General features: G+C 37.5%; 1 protein-coding gene across 2 annotated transcripts in view; it reads left to right on the plus strand.

The window, feature by feature from the left end:
- AKT3 (AKT serine/threonine kinase 3) overlaps positions 1 to 22,175 on the plus strand; it is a 160,967-nt gene that overhangs the window by 80,852 nt on the left and 57,940 nt on the right. For both annotated transcript variants that reach the window (XM_082049701.1, XM_082049702.1), the window contains exons 3-4: positions 8,708 to 8,833; positions 21,776 to 21,887. In XM_082049701.1, coding sequence (XP_081905827.1) covers positions 8,708 to 8,833; positions 21,776 to 21,887 — 238 coding nt within the window. The remainder of the gene's footprint in view (positions 1 to 8,707; positions 8,834 to 21,775; positions 21,888 to 22,175) is intronic.

A 22,175-nucleotide genomic window follows, 5' to 3' on the forward strand; every position in this document is an offset into this window, starting at 1 on the left:
TTCTTATTTTTTGTTTGGTGATTTCTGCTGCCGATGAGTTCAAGGGTAATGTGAAAAAACGATACAAGCATGGAGGGAAATCAAGTTAGCCCAAGAAGGCTAGAAAAAATCATTGTCTTACCCAGGTGATCTCTTACTTTGAAGAGAAAAATGGAAAATATACAATAATGAATTATCTTCTTAAATATTGTGTGCAAATTCAACATTCTAATGATGGTATTGAAATGGAAAATGAAACAGTTTGAGGTTGCAGATATGTGTTCAAGTTATCAGTATATATCAGACTTTTCCAGTCAGTCCTAGCGTGACTTAAATATTACCTGAATGAACCCATCTACCTGTCCCACCAACGCCTCACCAAAAGTAAAGGAACCCCTTTTCTTGTGTCTTCCATCTTAGTTCTAATAAGTAGCAGGACTGCGGGTTGTTGATAACAATGACTGCTGATGGGAGCATTTGGCGTCCCCTTTTATCATCACCATGGCTGGATGGAAGGTGTCAGTTTTGGATTATGTCAACTTAATTTTAACTGATAATGCAGGTGCGGCTGCCTGCTACCCAAGTACCAGTTTCTTCATCTGAGCCCAGACAGAGGTCGACAGCACTGCACATGGAGAATTGCTTTTTGCCTTTTAGTTGGGTTTGTCTGTTCTTCTGCACAGAATTGTGCTGTTTTCTGTGTTCTGCCACTAGTGGTGTGACATCCAGGTTACTCTGGGTAGTGCTACATTGCTGCTTACCGTGAAGCACTTCATGCAACCAAAGAGTTCTCCTGATGCGTACAGAGCTGATGGAGCTATTCTTGCAACTCGGGCAGTTTGAGGAATGCTTCTGCTATCTCGGACATATTGTTTGCAAATGATGTGGGCTAAACGGTGAAGCAAAAAGGTTGACTTCAGCAATGTGCTTGAGTAAGACATGCAGGTGAACGATGTTGGTGTTAGGTTTTTGGCAGATGGCAAGGTCTGGGGCTAGGAGTACACCTAGCAGCAAAGAGAAAGGTCAGAGGAGCTATTTTAAAGTTATTGCAATGTGCCAGTTTTAAAAGTGAGACAGTTTGCTTTGCGAAAACATGCTAGCAAATATACCAGTTTTAAGAGGAGAAAGTCACATAATTTTTGTCAGCACATTATTCTGTCAAGAAAAACCTCAGCTGAATGATAATGCTGTTGTCAAACTTATCATACTCTTTTGCAAACAATGGAAAGTTTGAGATTTCTTGTGTAAACTAGAGTTGGCTGTTTTACCAAAAGTTTTAAGAAGAGAATATTAAGATTTTTAATTCACATTTTCAAGATGCATTTACAATTTAATAATCTGATTTACCATATACATTTGTACGTGAATTTAAACCGTTGCTGCTGTAGCTGACTGTCTTACTCAGTATAATTTATAGATGAACGTTTGTATGCTTGTCCTACTCTTAAAATATTTTCAAAATCTGAAAAAAAAAATCCTTTGGTCTACTAGTACTTGATAAAAACAGGAGAAAGTCGTATTTTTTCTGTTAAACAAAGTACCACTTGATGCTGATAGTCTTATAAAAATATAAATATTTAAAAGTACTGAGAACATGAAGGTTTTTTGCTATTAAAAAAATTATGTGAGGTGCTATTCTAAATGTGTTTTTTGTATTTACAACAAATACGTCTCCATATTATTAAAAACTACAGAACTGCTTTGAGAAGCAGCAAAATAGTGTAGCATTTAGGACTTTGATCCTCTAAAGCCTTATGCAAGAGAGAAAGTTTCAAAATGTGAGCAGTGTCACTAAATGTTTTCTAGGATATAGACCTTGGCTTTCTATTTGTGAATAACAGGAATATTTAGAAAATATTGATCTTCGTTGTTGTTCAGGGATGCTGATGCAATACAGGTCTCTGTTTTATCAGACAGCATGTGTTAATATCAACTTCTATGTAATTTATTTATTGTTCTAATTCTTATCCTTCAAGACTGAAGGGGAAGTGAGGTGATGTTGAGACTGGCAAGTTTTTCTTCCTGTTGGCTCAAAATGGACATGGAAAAGGTCAATTCTCAATTTGCCAGGATGTCAGCTAACTCAGTATATCTGGTACAATTTTTTAAAAAGACAAAATTTTGTGCATATGAGAATTGATTATGTGCTGTGCACATTTGTTTTCCATGAGATGCCAAAACACATCCACAATTTTTGTGGATATTGTAGATGTCCAGTTTGAAATCTGCATTGATGTTTGAATAGCGCTATGTCTCTCTGTTATTGAATATTTCCCTCTAGATTTTTAGATATTTTAGATAAAAGATTATTAATGCAACAGGAAAGAGTTGAATAAACAGCAGGAGCTGAAGTGCTGTTGCATTTACACAAGAGAGGACACTGATTCACTCCAGTAGTTGCAATGAAAAACACAGGGTGGGTGGTGATATGAACCCCAAAGAGCTTCTGGCTGGAACACTCCGAGCCTGGAGGGGAGAAAACCCATGGTAAGAGCAGGGGAGAACTGCCTTGGCGTTAGAGGTGCATGCTGAGCCCACTGAGAGCCGCTCTCTGGCTTCACCCACCTGGTGACTCCACCTCTGCACTTGGAATTACTCTGTTTTACTAGTAGGGGCCCTTGATCGCTACCTCCTCCTGCATCTGGACAAAAGTTGCTATCCTTTGCCCACTCTTCAGTGCCTATTGGCTGGCACGGAGAAGAGGGTTGTCCGAGGGTTGTCCCTTCTTCCCTCTCGCCTTGCTCAGCTGAGGAACTTCGAGAGCTTGTTCCCAAGGCTGCTTACTGCCTTCTGGAAAGTCTTTACATCTGTGTGGTCTTCACTGGTGTCTGGCCACACAGCTGTGAACAGCTGAACAGAAATTGACCAGTCCTTATATCTGCACTGGATTGTTGTGATGTAAAGGACAGGGAAGGACACTTGAACTTTTTCAGATTCATTCCCCAGTTTGCAGGGAACTCAATGGAACTTAGCTGTGGTATAAGCTGGTGCCCACATGTGGCATGAAATTGCTTCCTACTTACCAGTTGTGACTGGAAAAATTAATTTGTCTAATGTAAGTACAGATGTGCTCAAAATGTCATTTAGCATTACTGGGGACTGTGGGGAAAACAGTTAGAATAAATAAATAATTACTGTCTCACAGTATAAAAGACAGAATCTAAAAGCATTAGTTCAATATTCTGCTTTTCTTTGAACTGCCAGCAAATACTTGGAAGGGTGTACATAATGAAAATAGCTTTTAAAATGCTAAAGTATGTTAGGAAAAAAAAAAAATCACAGTTTTGTTTAATTTTTTGGTATGCAGTTAGATTTTGTCAAATCTTTTGCATATTGTATAATTACACATTTACCTTAGAACGAAGGACCTGTATCAAATCATGGGGCCAGCTATTCTTTCTAGTTTTTTAAACATTTATTTTTTACAGTAGCTTTGCACCGTATTATAGATTTGTTATCATGAATTCAGAAGTAAGTTGATATTTTACAGGAGCGCGTTACGTTTACTAGTGTCTACTGACTTAATCAAATGGTCTGCTGGTGCTTCTAATCGTGTGTTAGGTAACACTGCCCTCAGAGGGCCAAGGTAAGTAAATTCAATCTCCAAACCACTGGCATTATTGCTGATATTTTACTTGACCTGAAGTTGTTTCTTTTAAAGAAAAATTGCATATGGTGAAGTTGGTTTTTTTTTACTTTTATATATTTTGTTTAATGCTTTTAGATAAATTTAGTTTTTTCAGCTCTGTTTATGAAATGCTGGTGTAGGGGAACTGGAGTTTGATTTAGAAAAAAGTGCCTTAAAAAAAAAAAAAAGAGAAAAAGAAGGGAGAACAACATTTGTGTATTTTTTATATTAAATCCATTTTAGTAAATTGACGAAATTGAGAAGAATTTACAAGAGGCAGATTTTTGGTGTTCTCTGCTCGGAGGTTTGTGGTGGTGTGGGGTTGTTTTTCTTTTCTTTCCCCCAACTCTCATTCATGTCTGTGTGGCAGCTGTTGCTTCTTTTAAGGAAGCAAGTTTTTGAACTCAGGTTTCTGTTGCTTATCAGCACTGTATATTAAAGACATTTCCTTCACACCTCTAAAACCATTTACATATTGAAAAATGTAGAAGTTTTGCAAAAGTGATTTAAAAATTAGGTTTTTAATAATAAGATTAATTTTAAATTACTGAATAATTTTTCCAGAATTACTAAATTTCCATATGCTTAAGGATTATAAGCGGTGAGACTAACAATAGCAACTATGGAATTTGAGATGAAGTACATGATTGAAGAGAAAGTTTGAGCTCTGAGGTGAAGTAAAAAAATAACGAACTTTAAGTGATACGTTTAACATGGATTTATTTACTACTTGTATGGTTTCTTAGAAAGCTGTTCTTTGTGAAGCAGCTCAGCAGTATCAAAACTACAAATGTTGCATCACTAGAATAAACATGTTTTCTGAAATATCCTGAAGGCAGGATTCTTGTTACTATCTGTCAAAGGCAAAAAAGAAAAATCATTAAGGTTGCAGTACAGAGGCAAATACAGATCCAGCCACGAGGGTTATGTTCTAAACAAACCTTCATTAAGCATTCTTTTTTACTGTTGTTAGCTAGTGTATTTTTGCATAGAGTATTAATTAAAGAGTTGCATGTTATGAGGGTGCATTTAACATGAAGATCAGATTGCATTTTCATGTGCTTCCAGAAAGTACTGCTGTCTTATTTCATCTTTTGGGTGTATTCTCTCAGCAGTTATTAAAAAATCAGACTCAAACAACCTAAAACTGATTCTAAATTTGTATTTTGTGTGTGCATGTATGTATTGTCTATGTGTATCTGCAAGATACATACTCTAGTGCCCCTTTTCTCAAGTAGCTTAAAAATTTTTGACTAGAATTAAAATAATGTAGGAATTACTTGGCTTTCTTTGTTGCAGTTGTTGAAATTAGAGACCTCCTTTTACTGTCTAATAAACAGATCCTAAAAGAACATGTTTTTCAGCCTAGAAGGGTGTAAATTTAAGCAAAATAATAATTTAGCTTACATTAACTCAGCAGGAAGCAGGGTACAAACTGATTAATTTTCTATGGCAGATCCACTGAATTTTTAAGTACCACAGCTCCATTTCATTAAATTGTCAGGTTATCTTGTGGTTTGGTTAGCCTGCCTGGACTTCTACTTTCTCATGGAATTTCTTTTCACTTGAATTAATGAATTTCAGATGTAAATTTGCTGTTATTTGCTTGTGTTGAAGTATTTGATAAACATACACTCCAGATATCTTTAAATAATGTAATATTGCTCATACTGTAAAACAGACTTTTTTTTTTTTCTTTTAATATGAGGCTGATAAGTTAGAAGACGTGGAAGTGTTTTTTCTTTTCAAATACTCTACTGTCTTTTAGTATTTTTGTATGGAGAATTTATCTTTCAAAGCAGTTCAATAAGCACATGTCTATTAGGAACTATGGACTAAAATGTTTTTCTGTCTTTAAGAAGATAATGTAGAAGGAATGTGGTTATAAGAGAACGCTGAGAGTGCATCTTGAGAGCCATTAAACCACTTAAGCAGCTAAGTGAACTGTTCACTGATACCGCTGTTTACTTTAGTCTTCAGAAGTGTTCACCCATTTGTTAATTAAATTACAAAATAAATAGAGGACAGATAATAAATATTCATGTATAGGCCCTGAAGAGGGCTTGGAATATTGGTCATTTCAAGACAAAACTAGGATTTTTAGTGTGTGTGTGTGTGCGTTTGTATGAACATCTTGAAAAAGTAGTCTGACCGTGATTCATGTTGAGGAATCATTTAGGGGAAATATGTCTGTGAAAGAAATATATGGATCCTTATGAAGCCATAGTGTTTTGCAATTGCTTTTAAATTACATGTCTTGTGTTTGGCTATAGTTTGCAGGGTGAAGACAGAGGTACAGCTGTGCTCGTGGATAAACTGGTACTTAAAGTCATTCAATATTTATGTCTTCTGGTGATTAGCTTTTGTCCAAAGTTGCTAGCTCTCCTCAGAGGAGCTTGGAAGTGCTAGTCATACTCTAATGGTATTTCTCCAAGCAGAACATCGGCTGCATAACTCAGTAGATGATAAAAGATCTGTTTGGTTTTCTGAATAAGAGACTCTGAGTACCTAGTTGAAGGCAAATGCCAAAGTGTTGTCCTAAGAGGAGAAGAGGGAGTGAGAGATGAGGGAAGTGTGCACTGGGTCTCTAAGGGCACTGCTAGAACTAACTCCTTTAGTTTAGTTTACGTTTAGTTCTGGAGATGGTGTATGTGAGTAAGCGACAACTTCTGTTCTTTCCCCAAGTGACTAATGGGTGTACTCGCCCTATCAGCTCCTAATCCTAGGGCAGAGTCTGCTTATCTCCCTGTCCAGTTTATTCTGTACAGAAAGGAGGACTCTCTTTGAAACCAGAACTGTTGGATGGCTGACCTGTTTTAGGCATGTTGGTCTTCTCTCTCCATGCTGTTCTTGAAGTCTTCTTCAGTAGTTTTAGGTGCCTGCCTTTCCAGTTAACGCACCTTCTAGATAAGGCTAAGATCTTGATAGATTTTTAAACCTGGTCACAGGTGCTTTCTCTTGTAACTGTCACTCACTGTTACAACAGTTTATTAGAATTGTATGGTCTGTTTAAGAAAGCAACTAGGATGTTAATGCTTTAAAAACTGATTTTGGATGATCTGATATATAAGGTTTTGTTTTGGCTTCAACTTTTGAGCCCGTGCAGATATCAGCAAATTTGTCACAGGGCATATTTTAAATGTTCTTAAAATGTGAGTCGCATCTTTACTTAGGCCTATGATTATTTCATTTTAATTTATTCAGCAAACTTAGTTCAAGAAATGTCTTTACCTTTTCATGTAATGATGATATAGTTTTTCACTGTTGTTGGTATTAAAGTTACAAATTTGTTTTCCCACACTGCACTTGTGGGAATATCACACCTCTGGGTTTTTTTGTTTGTTTGTTTTGTTTGTAGTGATTCTTTATATTATTATGGTATTTTAAAATGTTTATTTTCATTACTTGCTTTTATGTTAGCTGGGATTTCCCACTGAGAACTCAGTTCAGACTGGCAATGTCAGTTACGACGTTCCCAGCTGAACTAGCACCAGAGATCAGAGACAGAAAGCTTTCAGTCAATACAAATGTAACTAGAGCTGTATGTGCTCTATTAATTTTATGGTCAAATTAAGTAACACTTTGAATTTTCCAATTTTCTTTCTACTTCTATGAAAATGTCTAGATAGCAAAACCAAGCAGGTACCTTGCTATCTAGAATTGGAGCTAAATAGGAAGAATTCTGCTACTGAGGCCAGGAAACACACCTCAGCACGAGTAGCCTGGTGTTCATTTCTCTCACTCTTTCCTCTTCTCCATCTCCTACTCCCTACCCTGGTTCTTTGCTTAAGTACGTGTTGACATTCAGAAATGTTAGTGGCTGCAATTTGATTTAAGCCACAGGCATCATCAAAATCCTTAAAAGTTGTGATCAAGTTCAGCAAGGCCACATTAAGAATTCCCATTTTGAACTTCAGTGACAATTAGTTGGTTGCCCTAATGGATAGGTGAAAATGCGACTAGTGAATTTTTAGATTAACCTTTAATGGAGTAATCTCCATGTCAGATGGATGTAGAGTTCTTTGTGAACTTTGAATTGTCTAAATGCTACTTAGCTATTGTACAGTTAACAGGGTGCTGAGGTGATAAATGGCACTGAAGGGCTGGGCTGAGCCCCAGAGCAGGTACTGGTCAGTTCTGAGCCTTTAGCAAATGATGAGAAGTTCTAGGCACAGCTGGAAATTCTCCTTTGTTACATACACTTTCTTTCTTAAAATGTTCACTAGTATCATGATGAAACAGTTACTTACTCAGAGTCTAAGTAAGTACTTGTACAAATGTGATTTACTTTGCAGAGTTGATAGAAATTAAAGACGGGGGAAAGTTGGGCAGATCTAAACTCAACTGTATTTAACTGAGTAATTGCACTTTAAAAATGTTGGTGAGATTTTTGTGTAGCATTGCAAAGTATAATTCTATTAAAGAAGGTTTTCACCCTTTAATAGCAAATAAATGGCATTAATTAAGCTATTATGTCTTTGTGGTTCTGTTCGGTGTGTGTCTGGTCCTGAATACCTCATGGCTAGCAGAATCTTTTACTTGGACTGGGGCAGGGGGAAGGTGGAGGTGGTGGGTTTATTGGTGGACTTACGTCTTCAAAAGTAACTGCCTTTTACTTTTTCTTTTTTATTCCTTTTGGTTTCAGATATATTTAAGTATATTTTGTGTAGGTTCTCCCATTACCCCCATCTTCTTGTATTTGCTTAGTATATGTTTTGAGGATATTAATGGGTTTTGCTTTAGCTCAGCAGGATAAATGTTGTACCTTTTAGTAATTTAGATTTCAAGCTGTAGTGCTTATTTTTGCCTGCAGCAAATTTTGAATTGTTTATAGGTGTAAAGATGTAGGATTTTGAAGAGTACCATGTGATAAAATTTAAAGTTATAGAATATTACTGTACAGTGCTTCTAGCTTCTTATTGCAGAGGCATCATTATATAGTCCAGGTTTACCGCTGCAGTTCCATTTTCTCTTTTTTTGGAGAGAGTTAAGATTTTCTCTGTAAATTGAAACTGTCTAGAAAGTTTTTGGTATAATTAATGTTAGGCACTGATAATATTTTTTTCTACAGTACTAATGAACATTTTTTTTCTGCTTTAGGAGAATATATAAAAAACTGGCGGCCAAGATATTTCCTGCTAAAGACAGATGGCTCTTTCATAGGGTATAAGGAGAAGCCCCAGGATGTGGATCTGCCATATCCACTCAACAACTTTTCAGTGGCAAGTATGTATTTCCAATATTTATTATTCTCTCAGCATATTGACAAAATATCTGCTACATATTGCTTCATGTGTGGTTTAGAATTTATTGGTAACACTGGAAGTTTGATGCCGTGTGTCAGACTAGTGCACCACTACTCTTATGTTCAGTTCTACAAGGTATCTTTATAAGAGCACTGAAGAATTAACATAGGTTGGTTTTTGAGTATTTTTAGAAGTCCAAGTTCTCATTTGTCTGTGTGTGTGTCTGAAGTGTCCATAACTAGCAAAAATGTTTGACAAATGATTATTGTAATGAAAAAAAAAATCCTGGAAAGCTTACCTTTATTCAGATAATTGACCTCTTTTCTCTTTTTCAGTAGTATCTCTGAAATCACTTGAAAACTCAAATTAATTAGGAAATTATCTAGACTGTCAAATGACACAAAATCATGCTAGATTATTTTTCTCTTGGATAATCAGGTAATCAGCTCTCCAGCCTGGTTAATCAGTAATTTCAAGCAATCAGACAATTTGCATATATTAGCAAAGCTACGAAGTGTGTATCTGTTGGATAGAGTGAAGACATTTTGATGTCTTGTTTTCCAAGAATGTTTCTAAAAACAAATCTGTAGGGTTTTTTTGGTCTGTCAAAATGAGATTGGTAGAAGAGTGTTTCTGAACAGAAATAAAAGTATTTGAGGAGCAAAACTAAGGGTGCAAAAAATCTCCTGGAGTATGACTTGTGGGTATCATAGCTAGAAACTTTCAAAGAAACACTAGAAAATTTACCCAATTTCTTTCAAAATTTTGTTAGTGTACTGCAATACAAGAAATGGAAGTGTTTAGTTCTATAGAGGAGTATTGGAGCCACAAGTGCATGTGCACTTAGAGAAAGAGTTCCCTTCATCTGCATTGCTGAAGGTGGAGCAAATGCTACTGAGACTGAATTAACCTATTTTCTTTATGAAATTGTTATTGAGATTGACTCACCCTTCATATACAAAGTAATTTGGGTATTTTATTTGGTAAGTAGATAACTTGGTGCTCCAAGCCCATGTCTTGTCCCACAACTAGAGGAGGAAAACTTTGCATATTCTGTTTGTGACAGAAGTCTTACAAATTATATTGGGTGTGCAAACCTTCTAATAATATTAGAGGCTCATTTTGTCTAGTTGCTATCCACCATAAAAAGCAGCAATGTGTTCAAGTTGTTCAGATGAGTAGGTCATTATTCCATAGCCATTGCTCAGGATATCCTAACCTACTCATTTATAACACTTGGTAGTTTCCCGGATACTTCTTCCCCAGTGTGCAGCAGAAAGAACATATGTAGAACTCCAGTAGGGTTTTTTGTCCTGCTTTACCATGTTCTTCCTTTGATGCAGCAGCTAGAAGGATGATCCAAACAGTTCTGCTAAGCGATGAAACACGTAATTAGCAGTTAATTCCAGTGTGTTGATACTGGTGTTTGGTGGGGCTTTTTTTGTTTTATTTTGATACCTGGAAGTTATCTTATGTGATTCTGATTAGAATGCTGCCTGTGAACTTTGCCTTTATGGAAATGGGAAGATGTGATATTGTTTTCAAAAATGACACCATCCGCACACCACAACCCACTTCCTCCCCCCGCCAAAAAAAACCCAAACAACAAAAAGCCTCATTTCTGCAATTAGCGAGTCCCATAGGTCTTATTCTTAGGCAATGTAAGCTAAAGGAACAGGCATGCAATATTAGAAGAAACACAGTTTTTCTAAGCAAGATGAGGTTTTTCCGTTTTCTGGCAGGAAAAGGAGTACTTTAATCAGAAATGATTGCTGATCAGTGCAAGATTAGGGAGATATTTTCAGTCATAAAAAGAATCCCATAAAATTAAGTGAAGTACCTATGTAGAATTCACAGGATGAAAAGCAAAATTGTATGGTATTACACTCTAAATTGCAAGGGACTGTAAATTTTTCATCATCTATTTTACCCATCTGAAGATGAGATCATCAGTAGAGCAAACAAACAAACAAAATCACTATATGAATGAATCAGATCTCATGAGCAGTACCTGATAAATGTCAAGAACTGGTCTCATGGCCTCTGATGCAAGAGTTCCTGAGCTGCTGCAGTAGGTTTGTGGCCACAAGCAGTGCAACATATTTTTCCTGTAATAGTGAAGTACATTTTTCATAAATTACTAGCCAGGCAGATGGAGTGTGAGATCACTGTTAATACCATCTTGATTAGGTTGGCAGGGACTTAAAGATATGTCTTTACAGTCCTATCTTCATGTAATCTTTGTAGCTATCTGTAAAGTGAAGAGTGTGGTCTCAATCTACTTTTTGCTCTCCAAATGATAGACATCTTTGGCTCTTGCTTACAGCTTGTTATTTAAGCAGAAAAGGCCAAGGCTGTGGTATTATTTTCATAATACTGTTGGAGTTGAACATTGGACAGTTTGCACAGCTCTGCTTTGTGTGATACTTGTTCTGTAGTTTAAAACTTTTGTGTCTGGCTCTGTCAAACTAGTTACTTCCTTCCATCATATGAATATTTTCACACAAGTGTTTGCTGCTTTCCGCTCCTGCAATACCAGCTTTACTTTTGCAAAAGGCTTTTTCACAGGCCTAGTATTATTTTCCGTAGAGTGGCTCCCTTATTTCTTCCAAGATAACTTTAAAGTCCCACACCTGAGCATTGCTCTCGCCCTGGTCTTGTGTTGTCCACATACTCATTTGGGAATTACAGGAAGGCCCGAGGGAATAAAGTTATTTTACATACTGCTAACGGTGTTTCCAGTGCTAAAAATCTCTTTGTTAATAAAGCCTTTCTTTTTGGGTGATGTTTTGTCATAGGATGGAGTGTTCAGGGGCCATCCCTTTTCCTTGGGGTGATCTGGGGGAAGGACGTGTGTAAACAGGTAGATGCTTTATGTATAGAGGGAGAGTGTAAGGCAGCACACTCATGCTTCAGCCCATTGCTGTGCCCTCCAAAATGCAGGGGAACCGCGTGGGTCCGAAATGGGGGTGAAGCATCTCTCTTCCTTGGAGCATAAGTATGTCCCTGAAGGCAAAACAGAATTGACTAAAGGGTATGACAGAGCAGGGCTGGATGGAGTGAGCCCTGGGGAAGGTTACAGGACTGGCCCCTCAGTGTCCTGGACAGGGGTTTGGCTTTGGCTCCTTGTGGCCAGTGCTCTCCCACCTTTGGGCATGTGGGAAAGGTGGTGATGGGCACCTGGCACTGACCTGTGGGGCTGCAGGGCTGAATGCGTCAGCCAGATCTAGTGACACTGGATAGCCTGTAGGAATCATTCTGGTTTCTCTCTTGTGGAGCCAGCTTATTTTACACCAAATGGAGCCTTCTTTTTTAAACATAGGAGCTGAGAGTGCTGTGTATTTGAAGTATGCTTTTAGCTCCTTAATGCTTATGCCCCATGAACACTTAGACTCACAAAAAGTTGTGCCGTGGTATGTAACCATACACTTAAAGATAAATGAAGGCAATGTAATTACATTGGTGGGCAATTCACTGTAGAATCTTAAAACTGTTTGATACTGGTTTTCAGAGGTAAATTCAGAAGTATGAGCTTATTTGGACTGTCTGCTTCAAAATCAGTTCAGCTCTTTCCAGGTAGAGACAAGCAGTTGCAAGTAATAAAGCTATTGTAGCTTAAAGAGATACTCTTGATTGACTGAGTCATGGTAACTGAGTGGGTGAGCATTCCTAGCCCACTTGAAATGCAAAATAAAATATGTTAATGTAAATTGCTTTTGCTTAGGCATTTATGCAGTCAGAACCAGTTTAAAAATGATTTGGATTCAACTGGTGTAACTTCTCTGTATGAGCAGAAGCCTGAAAAAACTGTCCTGGCTTTTAAAACTCCATTCTGCTTCTTTGGAACAAAACTAGTACTCTGGTTGACAGGATGTATAACCTCAGTGGCTGTGCCAAAAAAAACATCACCTCACAACATTGTTTTTAACTGGTCCAGTGCTGTGTAAGTAGAACCAACACTGCTTTGTGTAAACCACTTTGGTCTTTGATTGTCATCGTCAGGGAAAGCAGAGTGGGGAAGAATTCTGCTTCAGTTCTACTTAAGGAGAATTTGTGGCTTTACTGATAAAAAAAAAATACTTCTCACATATGCAATGAGAATGTAGGTAATCATTTAACACATTTGGGATGAGGTATCTCTAAGAATTGGCCTTTTGCCTTCATTTTGATCTTTATGTTGGAAATAATTGGGAAGAGCCGTATCCCTTCACAGTAGCCTTTGAGCTTTGGCCAAAAATGATGTCACCTGGAATTTCTTTCCTATCTTTCAAGATAGTATTTTCTAAGCATTCTGTGGTATAGCTACTCTTTTTCTTGTCTTTGAAAAGAAGCGAATTGTAGTTATTGTGGGAAGCTAGCCTTTTAGAACCTTTAATTTTTTTTTTTTCTTTGCAGAACTGTTTATTGATGAACCTTGTGCTTTCTAAGTGGAGAAGCTGTGCTACTTTTTACCTAATTTTACTAGTCTTAAGCTTTCAGTGGGCCAGAGAAAAGGTTTCATTATTTTGAAGATTTAAAAATCTTCAAAACATGAAAACTGAAAGGTTTTGCGGGTATGATGTTAGGGCTATAAAGAACTCTAGGTTCACTCTTTAAAGAAATAGGTAGGAAAATATATATGTATGTTTTAAGTGAGATTAAATTATGCATCAGAATACTTTGGTATTAGACGTGACCTTGTGTGAAACTCCACAATTAACTTTTCAATGAGATTTAAGTGCAAAGTCCTGGGTTTTTTTAATTGTTATATTATTGGATGACATGAACCCAGAGAGAAGCATGTTAACTGTAGACACTTATAATTACAGTATAGATTTCATTCTAAAATAATAATGATGCAATTGAATAAGTAATGTTCATTCAACACTGAAAATATTCATAGAGAAAGGCAATGCAAATGCATCTATGGAAATTCAAACTCACATCTAATGATTTTAACCAGTATTACTGTCTGTGTTGGATGGGGAAATGTTTAGCTTTCTGGAAAACTGGGCCAGTGATTGTCTTTGGGAGGCTTTCATGTTAGTTTATGAATGGCTTCTGGGTGATATAATTTGTATTCTGTCATTTGACTTAGAAGTTTGGATTCAGTTGCTGGCTTGTGTCATGGATGAAATTGAGTTCCTTGGTCTCCTTGGTCTCATCCTTCCATTTTAATAGAAGAATCATAGAATCACTTTGGCTGGAAAAGACCTTTGAGATCATGGAGCCCAACCATAAATGTCGCACTGCCAAGTCCACCACTAAACCATGTCCCCAAGTACCACATCTATGTGTCCTAAGCCCCTCCAGGGATGGCAACCCCATCACTGACCCAGGCAGCCTGCTCCAATGGACAGTGCTTTCTCAGACACCAGTATAGCATACTATAATTTCCCATTCTCTCTACATAGGGCCTGGCAGTTTAAAGTTTATAGCCAGGTGTGAGAGTTTTTATGCTGGTGTGATATACCCAGTTGCAGAAATGAAATTGAGGTGTTTGCATGAAAGCCAGAGAAGGATGAATAATCTTACTCTCTTCAGTGAAATCAAACTAAACCCCAGGCAAAATCCATCAATAACATGCATGAATCTCCTGTTTTCATCCTGCCCTCTTTGCATGAAGGGGCAAAGAGCAAACTAGTTGTAGTGACAGAAAGATATGGATGCTACTACAGTACTTTTTGGAGTATTGTAAATAGAAGACTTTCCAGCATGATAAAGCTCATCAAGGATGATCTTTTTCACCTTCAAGGAATTTAAGTGCAAGGTCCTGCACCTGGGTCGGGGCAAGCCTCAATATCAGTACAGGCTGGGGGATGAAGGGATTGAGAGCAGCCCTGCCGAGAAGGACTTGGGGGTACTGGTGGATGAAAGGTCAGACATAAGCCGGCAATGTGTGCTTGCAGCCCAAGAAGGCCCATTAAAAGGAGCATGGCCATAAGGTCGAGGGAGGTGATTCTGCCTTTCTACTCTGTTCTGGTGAAGACCCCACCTGGAGTCCTGCATCCAGCTCTGTACCCCAGTACCGAAGAGACATGAACCTCTTGTAGAGGGTCCAGAGGAGGCCACCAAGGTGATCGGAGGGCTGGAACACCTTTCCTTTGAGAACAGGCTGAGAGAGTTGGGGTTGATCAGCCTGGGGAAGAGAAGGCTCTGGGGAGGCCTTATTGTGGCCTTTCAGTACTTAAAAGGGGCCTATAGGAAATATGGGGACAGACTTTTTAGCAGGGCCTGTTATGACAGGACAAAGGGTGATGGTTTTAAACTGAAGGAGTGGAGATTCAGACTAAACATGAGGAAGAAATTTTTTATGATGAGGGTCATGAAACACTGGCCCAGGTTCCCCAGAGAGTTGGTAGATGCCCTATCCCTGGAGACATTCCAGGCCAGGCTGGACGGGGCTCTGAGCAACCTGATCTAGTTGAAGATGTTCCTGCTCATTTCAGGGGAGCTTGGAGTAGATGACCTTTGAAAGGTCTCTCTCAACCCAAACTATTCTATGATTCCATGATAATGTAAGTTTGTTGTGTTTATTATGCAGTCATATATATTGTTGTATCATCAAAGTGCACATATAAGTGCATGTCATAAGCCAAGCCCCATGGAAGTGGTATTTCTACCCGTACAGAACAAAAAGTCAGTTGCTGCTCCAAAATACTAAAATTCCAAATATAAAACAAGGGACAGCAGATGGATGCAGACAGATGGGGGGAGTATGAGAAAACAATGAGACAGTATTAGCCTGTAGTACAGGCAGTGGTCTCAGCACATCAACAACTAATCTATTGTCAAGGTTAGATTTTTAGTCTCTCCTCCCTTTTTTTCCCTCTCCTTTATTCTCTCCATCCTGTTTTTTAAGACATGGTGAAGGAGAGTTTTAAGGAGTATTTAAAAGAGAGCCACTGTAGCAGAGAGGAATTAGAAATGCTTTTGAAAAACGATGCTAAAATTGAAATAAGTAGAAGGATGGGTGGCATTTTGATAATGAATAAAGACTGATACCAAGGATGAGGGTAGGCTGTGGGGAGAGACCATGTTAAAAATCTACTTATATTTGATGTGATAGAGCTGAGTAAGAAATTAGGAATGTGAACAGAAGAGCTATATGATCAAAAGGACAATGGAGGAAAATGATCTGTTCAACAGTTTTGTGGATGACAGTTTTAGGGGAAAACTGCATTTTTTGGGAGCAAATAGGGGACATTAAATTGTTTGCAAAAATCTTTATGTAACCAAACTTATTTTGAGGGTCACAGTCGTCATAGGTAAAATATAGTGAGAAAGAAGAGAGCCTTTTGGAAGTCCTCAGAAAAGTAGATTTCCCACAGGGAGCAGGTAAACAACTGGGAGAATCAAGAGAGGACCAAGCTAAGGGTGTATATGGGGAGCAGGTGTGTACACATGTATTTGTACATATATGTAAAAGCCGTGGCTTTTCATATGTTTATGAGGAAAAGTGTGTATCTGTCTCAGTGTTATGAAGATGGTGTATTAGTTCTGCTACTTTTCTACTAGTCTAACAAAGAAGTTCATCAGAGAAAAGCGAATTTGGAGTGCAGAGTAGCGGTAATGGAACAAGGTATTTGTAAGCTGTGTGTCCATTGAATTTTGACACGAGAAAGAAAAAATGGGAGTAGCAACTGAACAGGCAGAGGTTGGGACAAAAGTGTGGTGGAAAGGTCAAGAGAAGAATAAAAAATCAAGGTTAAATTGTAATGCAAATACATAACTACATAGATACAGATATCTGTATAAAGGTAGCACTCTCTGGATATATTTAGAAATCCACATATTCTAAACAATACAAGTAGTGGTTCAATACTTTTCCTCTTATGTCATATGATAATCAAAGAAGTTATCTTTTGTGCTAAAACTCAGTCTGTATTAGAAATAATTTCTCAAATATGTAACCTTCTGTTCATTTTTTAGTGCAATTTTTTATGGCTGCTTGCATGTTTAGTATTCTTCTCTGGCCATATCAACATATTCTGCTGAAGTTGAAAGCTGCCATATATGAAATAATAAAATGGTATTAGTGTTCTTTCTTTTTTTTGTGCTCAATGAATGCATTTAGGAAAAGAACATTGGCGATTATATGGTTAAAGTTATAGAATTCAAACTTTAAACTTTTTAATAAAATCTGAACAGATGATCTGTGCTTTTTTTTGTGGGTTTTTTTTTTTTTTTTTGGAACTGGCAGGTTTCAGGCCCTCTAATTGGCTTCCCAGCTTTGCAGAGTAATTACAGCTTCAAGCAAACTTTGTCATCTGTGGTTCAGAATGGTGTAAAGTAAACAGAACGTTTTGAAATACAGTTTGTAGTTAGAGTTGCTCAGGAGAGTTTAACTAGCATAACTACTTAATTTAGATAGTAGCAGTTATTTGAAAAAGATAGTGTAACATTTTAGAATTGTCAGATTGTTTGTAGATACGGAGACAAAAGTCAGCCAGCCTCTGGTATACACCTGACAATTTTTTTGGTTTCTTTTAAAAAGAGAAGTTCAATACTTGAGAAACATCTATTGTATCTCTTGTTACTGGGTTTATTTCTTTTTTTCATTTTCTATATAGATCCAAAAATGGCCAAATGAGTGCTACAGACTTGTTGGAACAGAGTTGTCAGTTTCTGTTACAGATTTTGTATTTTGCTGCTTGGAACAAGTGTTCTCCCCCAAGGTTTTTCACCCCCTCTAGTATTAAAGGGGAAAATTCTTGTGACCGGTCTTTGATCCCGGGAAGACAGAAAGCTTTAGGATTAAACTGTGTAAATCCAAGTTCTGGATGGCTAGCATACAAGAACACAAAGTTGAGTCTGTCTGTTTACTGGCTTACTCATCTTTTTGAATGATAATTTAGACTTCCAACTGTTTTGAGTTGAGATTCAGCCCTTTAATTACATATGTTTATGTATAGTAGCAAACTTGAAGACATTATGGTAGAGTGTTCTCTACTCTTGGTAATAACCCAACTATCACTCGAGCATTCAGAGCCAGCTCTCAGTAGCCAGTTTCACTCATTCTTCTGTGCTGTTGTAGTTTCCAAACTATTCTCTCTGTCTAAAACTACTACAGTTTTTTGAGTAATTAGTAGAAAAATATTTTGGTAATTAGCAGTAACTGTGTATTAGAGTACTTACTCATCTCTAATAGATTTTTCTTTTTCTAGCTGTAGGTGAAAGACATTGACAAACAAGTTTTTATTATGTTGAAAGCATGACAGGAATGTTGTTTATCCCATACATTTTGTATACAGCAGCACATGTAGCATGTGGGTGTACTAAATATCATCAGACTTCAGTTACTTCTATTTGCTTGAGAAGCATGGGTAGCACAGCACTATTAGGAATACATTGGTCCTCCACTTCTTTCTGTAACTCTTTTTTGCTTCAGAAGCAAAGGATACAAACATATTCAATTTTAACCTTCCACAAGGAAATCTTTAGCCACTTTTAACAGAATATTAAAAAAAAGCTCATTAAGTTTTGCTAGATTTTATTTTTCAGTAGCCTCCCTTTGGTGATAGTGAAATGACATTTTTTTTAATGTTTTCAGTGTCATTTTCAATTGCTAAGTTATTTCTTATTACCTTTAATTGATTTAGTTAATCATCTATAATGAAAACTCAGAGAGTAAACACTCTCTGGTAGTTACAGAGCTTAGTATATGCCTCCATATGTTTTGTTCTTGCTAATAATGCACATCATCACTTTGAGGACGGTCTGAAAAAAATAATATAGATAGTACCGATAATACATCTATGTATTAGATACAGATTTACGTAATGTACATACTAACGTATATTTATGATACTATGTGGTATACTATACATATCTGTAAAGACCATATTAAAGGTAGCATTTGGACATAGGCAGGCTTAATTCTGTTCATTCCAATTTTTGCATGCTTCAGTTGGGAAACTTAAATTAATGCTATTTCAGTTATGCATTTTTTTATATGTATTTGCAATCTGAAAATGCATGGTGAAATTCAAAATCTTTGCCTCTTTTAGAGGCAGTAGAGAGGATGTGCTTTTTAATTGGCACAGACTTTTCTGCAGGTTTGACTCTGTACCTTTTTGCCTTCAGAGTGTCCTAACACTTTTCTGTCCCTGGCGTTTCTTTTACCTTCCTTCTCCTAAACTAGCTATTCTGCTTTAGCTATACTCTATCTATCCCCCAAGTTTTTCTTTCTCACACAGGTTCCAGTCTCATTTCCACTCTTCTCCCTTTATTCTGTAGTGTTTTGTTCCCCACATCTCTTGTGTAGATAACTTGCTGTATGCCATCTTTCCATGCTGGATTTTGACTCAACGAGGTAGTTTCTTTTTCATGTTGTCTGAGGAATAGCATGAGGCATTATGAATACAGGAGAAAGAGCTTTACATTTAGCACGTGTAGAGGCAGGAGATAGCTGTAGCCTCTGGATTATAAGCAATGCATAGATTTTCAATGATTTTATGCTTTAGTAATTGTTATTGTAATTTTTTACCCTCCTCCTGCTGCACTCTTATCCCTCCCACATGTAGTGTGGCCAGATGCCTTACATTAGCACAGGAATACTAAAACGATATCAAAGGTCTTGGTTTGCCAAGTTTTAAGTCTCATCTCCAAAAAGAAGTATTTTCCAGCAGTGTGCAGCTTTAGGCAGACACCCAGCAAAGAAAATTTCAGCCTACATGATTGAAGCGTGGTAGGATTAAAGATGAGAGGATGGTTTTGTCAGGAGTAAGATGAGATAATCTTAGAGCAGACAATGCTGCTGGTCTCCTCTGTTATTAAGGTAGCCTGACACATTCTTTAGAGCTACAGTTGAAGAAGTTAATAAAACAAATAGCCTGTTAACCCTAGCCTCACCATCACCATGATCATAACTTGGATTTCAACCATGTCTCTGAAGATGGGGGTTTCTTTGGTCTCACAAGTGATATTTACACCCAGCTACGAGGCTGGTTAACTATCCTAAGCAGCTCTACTTCATCAGGCTCCCCAAGTTCCTGTCATCTGCTTCTGTCCTCCTTGTTTCTCTCCCAGCTGTTGTGTTAAATCCCTCTCCCTGTGTCCATCCCACTGTAGCTCTTTCCTCTAAATGTCGAGGGTGGCTGTCATCCCATCCAAGACTTAGCTGAGTTTATAAAAGCAGTGAGGTTGGATTACTGTTTCTCTTTTGAGTTTCCACAGTGTATGCAGGTTTGGTAAATGTAATGTCATCTCCTTGACCAGTGAGCAATCTGACTTATATAATAATTCATAGATGTATGGTGAATATATAGTTTTGTGCATCAAGGAATACACACCTGTGTAGTGCAATATTTACTTTATTCCTCTTTTTTTTTTATGCATATGTCTTTCAAGCTTATGAAGTGTTCTGCCAAACTGCAGAAAAAAGTCCTATCAACATATCCTCTTCCACTCTTCTTTACTTTTTCAAATAAAAAAATTGCAGTATGCATGAAAGTTCTAAAATCAAAGTGTCTTCACAGGGACCCTCTCTTATATCAGTTATTTCATGCCTGTGTTAAGGATGGTCTAGTACAAGGAAGTCTGCTGATATTTGCTGTACTTTATATCACTGAGGCAGAGGCTGTTTCTTAGATAATTGTGTCTCAAATTGTTTAGGTGTTCAGGCATACAAATCAGTGCCTTGAACTAAGGCTTTAAGCCTTACAAACTAGTAATATTAAGGAGGATTGCTTTAATGTATTTTCAGTATGCAGCTGCATTTCAGAATGTCAGCTATGAGTATGTATCTTGTACAATTAACACTGGCAACAAAGGCATAAGTGAGAAAGCAAAACAGAGCAGAGGGTACTTACACAAGTTGGGTGTTTAGAAATTTGCTAGGTTTCAGGACCCTGAATTTGTGAAGAAAAAATACATCAAGCCAATATAATTTATTTTTGTGAATATATATAATGCCTGATGAAGTGGTACATGTCATATAATATGATTTTTGTAAAGCACTGACGCTGGTCTTGTGACAAAGGGGTCATAGGCAGAGTACTGTATGTCTAGAATTGTGTGATAAGAGTAGATCTTGGATCTGAAAGCACAACATGTGAGGTCAGATTGATTGAGCTGATTTAGGCCGGAGAAGACTGAAGAGAGGTAAGATAGTGTTCAAATGTCTAAAAGGCATAGCTGCTGAAAAGATAAATTAGTAAATAGGGCAAGAAACAATATGCTTAAATTATAGGAACAGTTGCATTAAATGCTAGGAAAAATCTTTCAACTGTAAAAACAATTAATTTCCTTATAGTTGGATGCAATAGTTTGCTTACAGTGGTTTTGAAATTCCTGCCTTTTGGGGACTGTAGAAAGAGTTTAAAGAAATACTTACGAGAAATGGTATAGGTAGACCTGATTCTGCCCTGGGGCACAGAGAGAACTAGATGATTTCCTGGGGCAGCCCCACTGGGTGCGTGTATTGGGGTTATTTTATATTTAATAATCAGACTAGTTCAAACGTCTGAATTTTCTCAGATAGGGTATTTCACAATAAATCTAATCCTGAAGTGACAGTAGCGTGGGTAATTGTGGCATGGTTACCATTGAAAGGAAAATGTCATATTCCTCCTGCCAGGTACAGATGGAAGAATGTGCCTGTGGCTACTGCTGTTACCTTGGCATACTAGAGCAACCCGAGATCTAATACTGTTCTTACCCTCATAACACAGACCTAGTTTGTAAGTGGAGATGGCAGTCTTTTTATGGGCAACAATACAAGTTCCATCAGTTCCTCAGCTTTCTTCACCTCTTGATTCTTATCTGCTGCCTTTTGTTCAAACCCACGGTTATCTTGCCACCCTATATTTCCTTATACGTGCTGAATACATGCTGCATAGATATATGTATTTTATAAGCTATATGTATTTTATCTAATTAATTTGCTCTTCACATGTTAACTGGCAATGTATAAAAGAGGCAATCTCATGTGTTTCTCTAGAATGTCAGCTAATGAAAACAGAGAGACCAAAGCCAAACACATTCATTATCAGATGTCTTCAGTGGACCACTGTCATAGAGAGGACGTTCCATGTAGACACTCCGGAGGAACGGTGAGGATTTTATTTTTGTTTTGCTTTCTGTGTTCTTTATGCAGAAGCCTCGACACAGTCTCTGCTGGGACTGTACAGTGATCAGCACTTGGGACTGTGACATTCTGAGCACATCTGAACAGTTACTTGAAGAATTTATAAGTCAGCTTCTGTAAAATATTATCTGAGCTCATAGCTGGTGTAAGAGTTCCCTGAGAGTATGTTTGAAGAGTGTGTTCGAATGAGCCAAAACTATGTCGTGATGGATCTCCGAAGTGTTACATTTTGAACAACAGAAGCCTGCATTGA

Source organism: Streptopelia decaocto (assembly GCF_964273445.1).
Source record: "Streptopelia decaocto genome assembly, chromosome: 3".
Classification (NCBI taxonomy): domain Eukaryota; kingdom Metazoa; phylum Chordata; class Aves; order Columbiformes; family Columbidae; genus Streptopelia; species Streptopelia decaocto.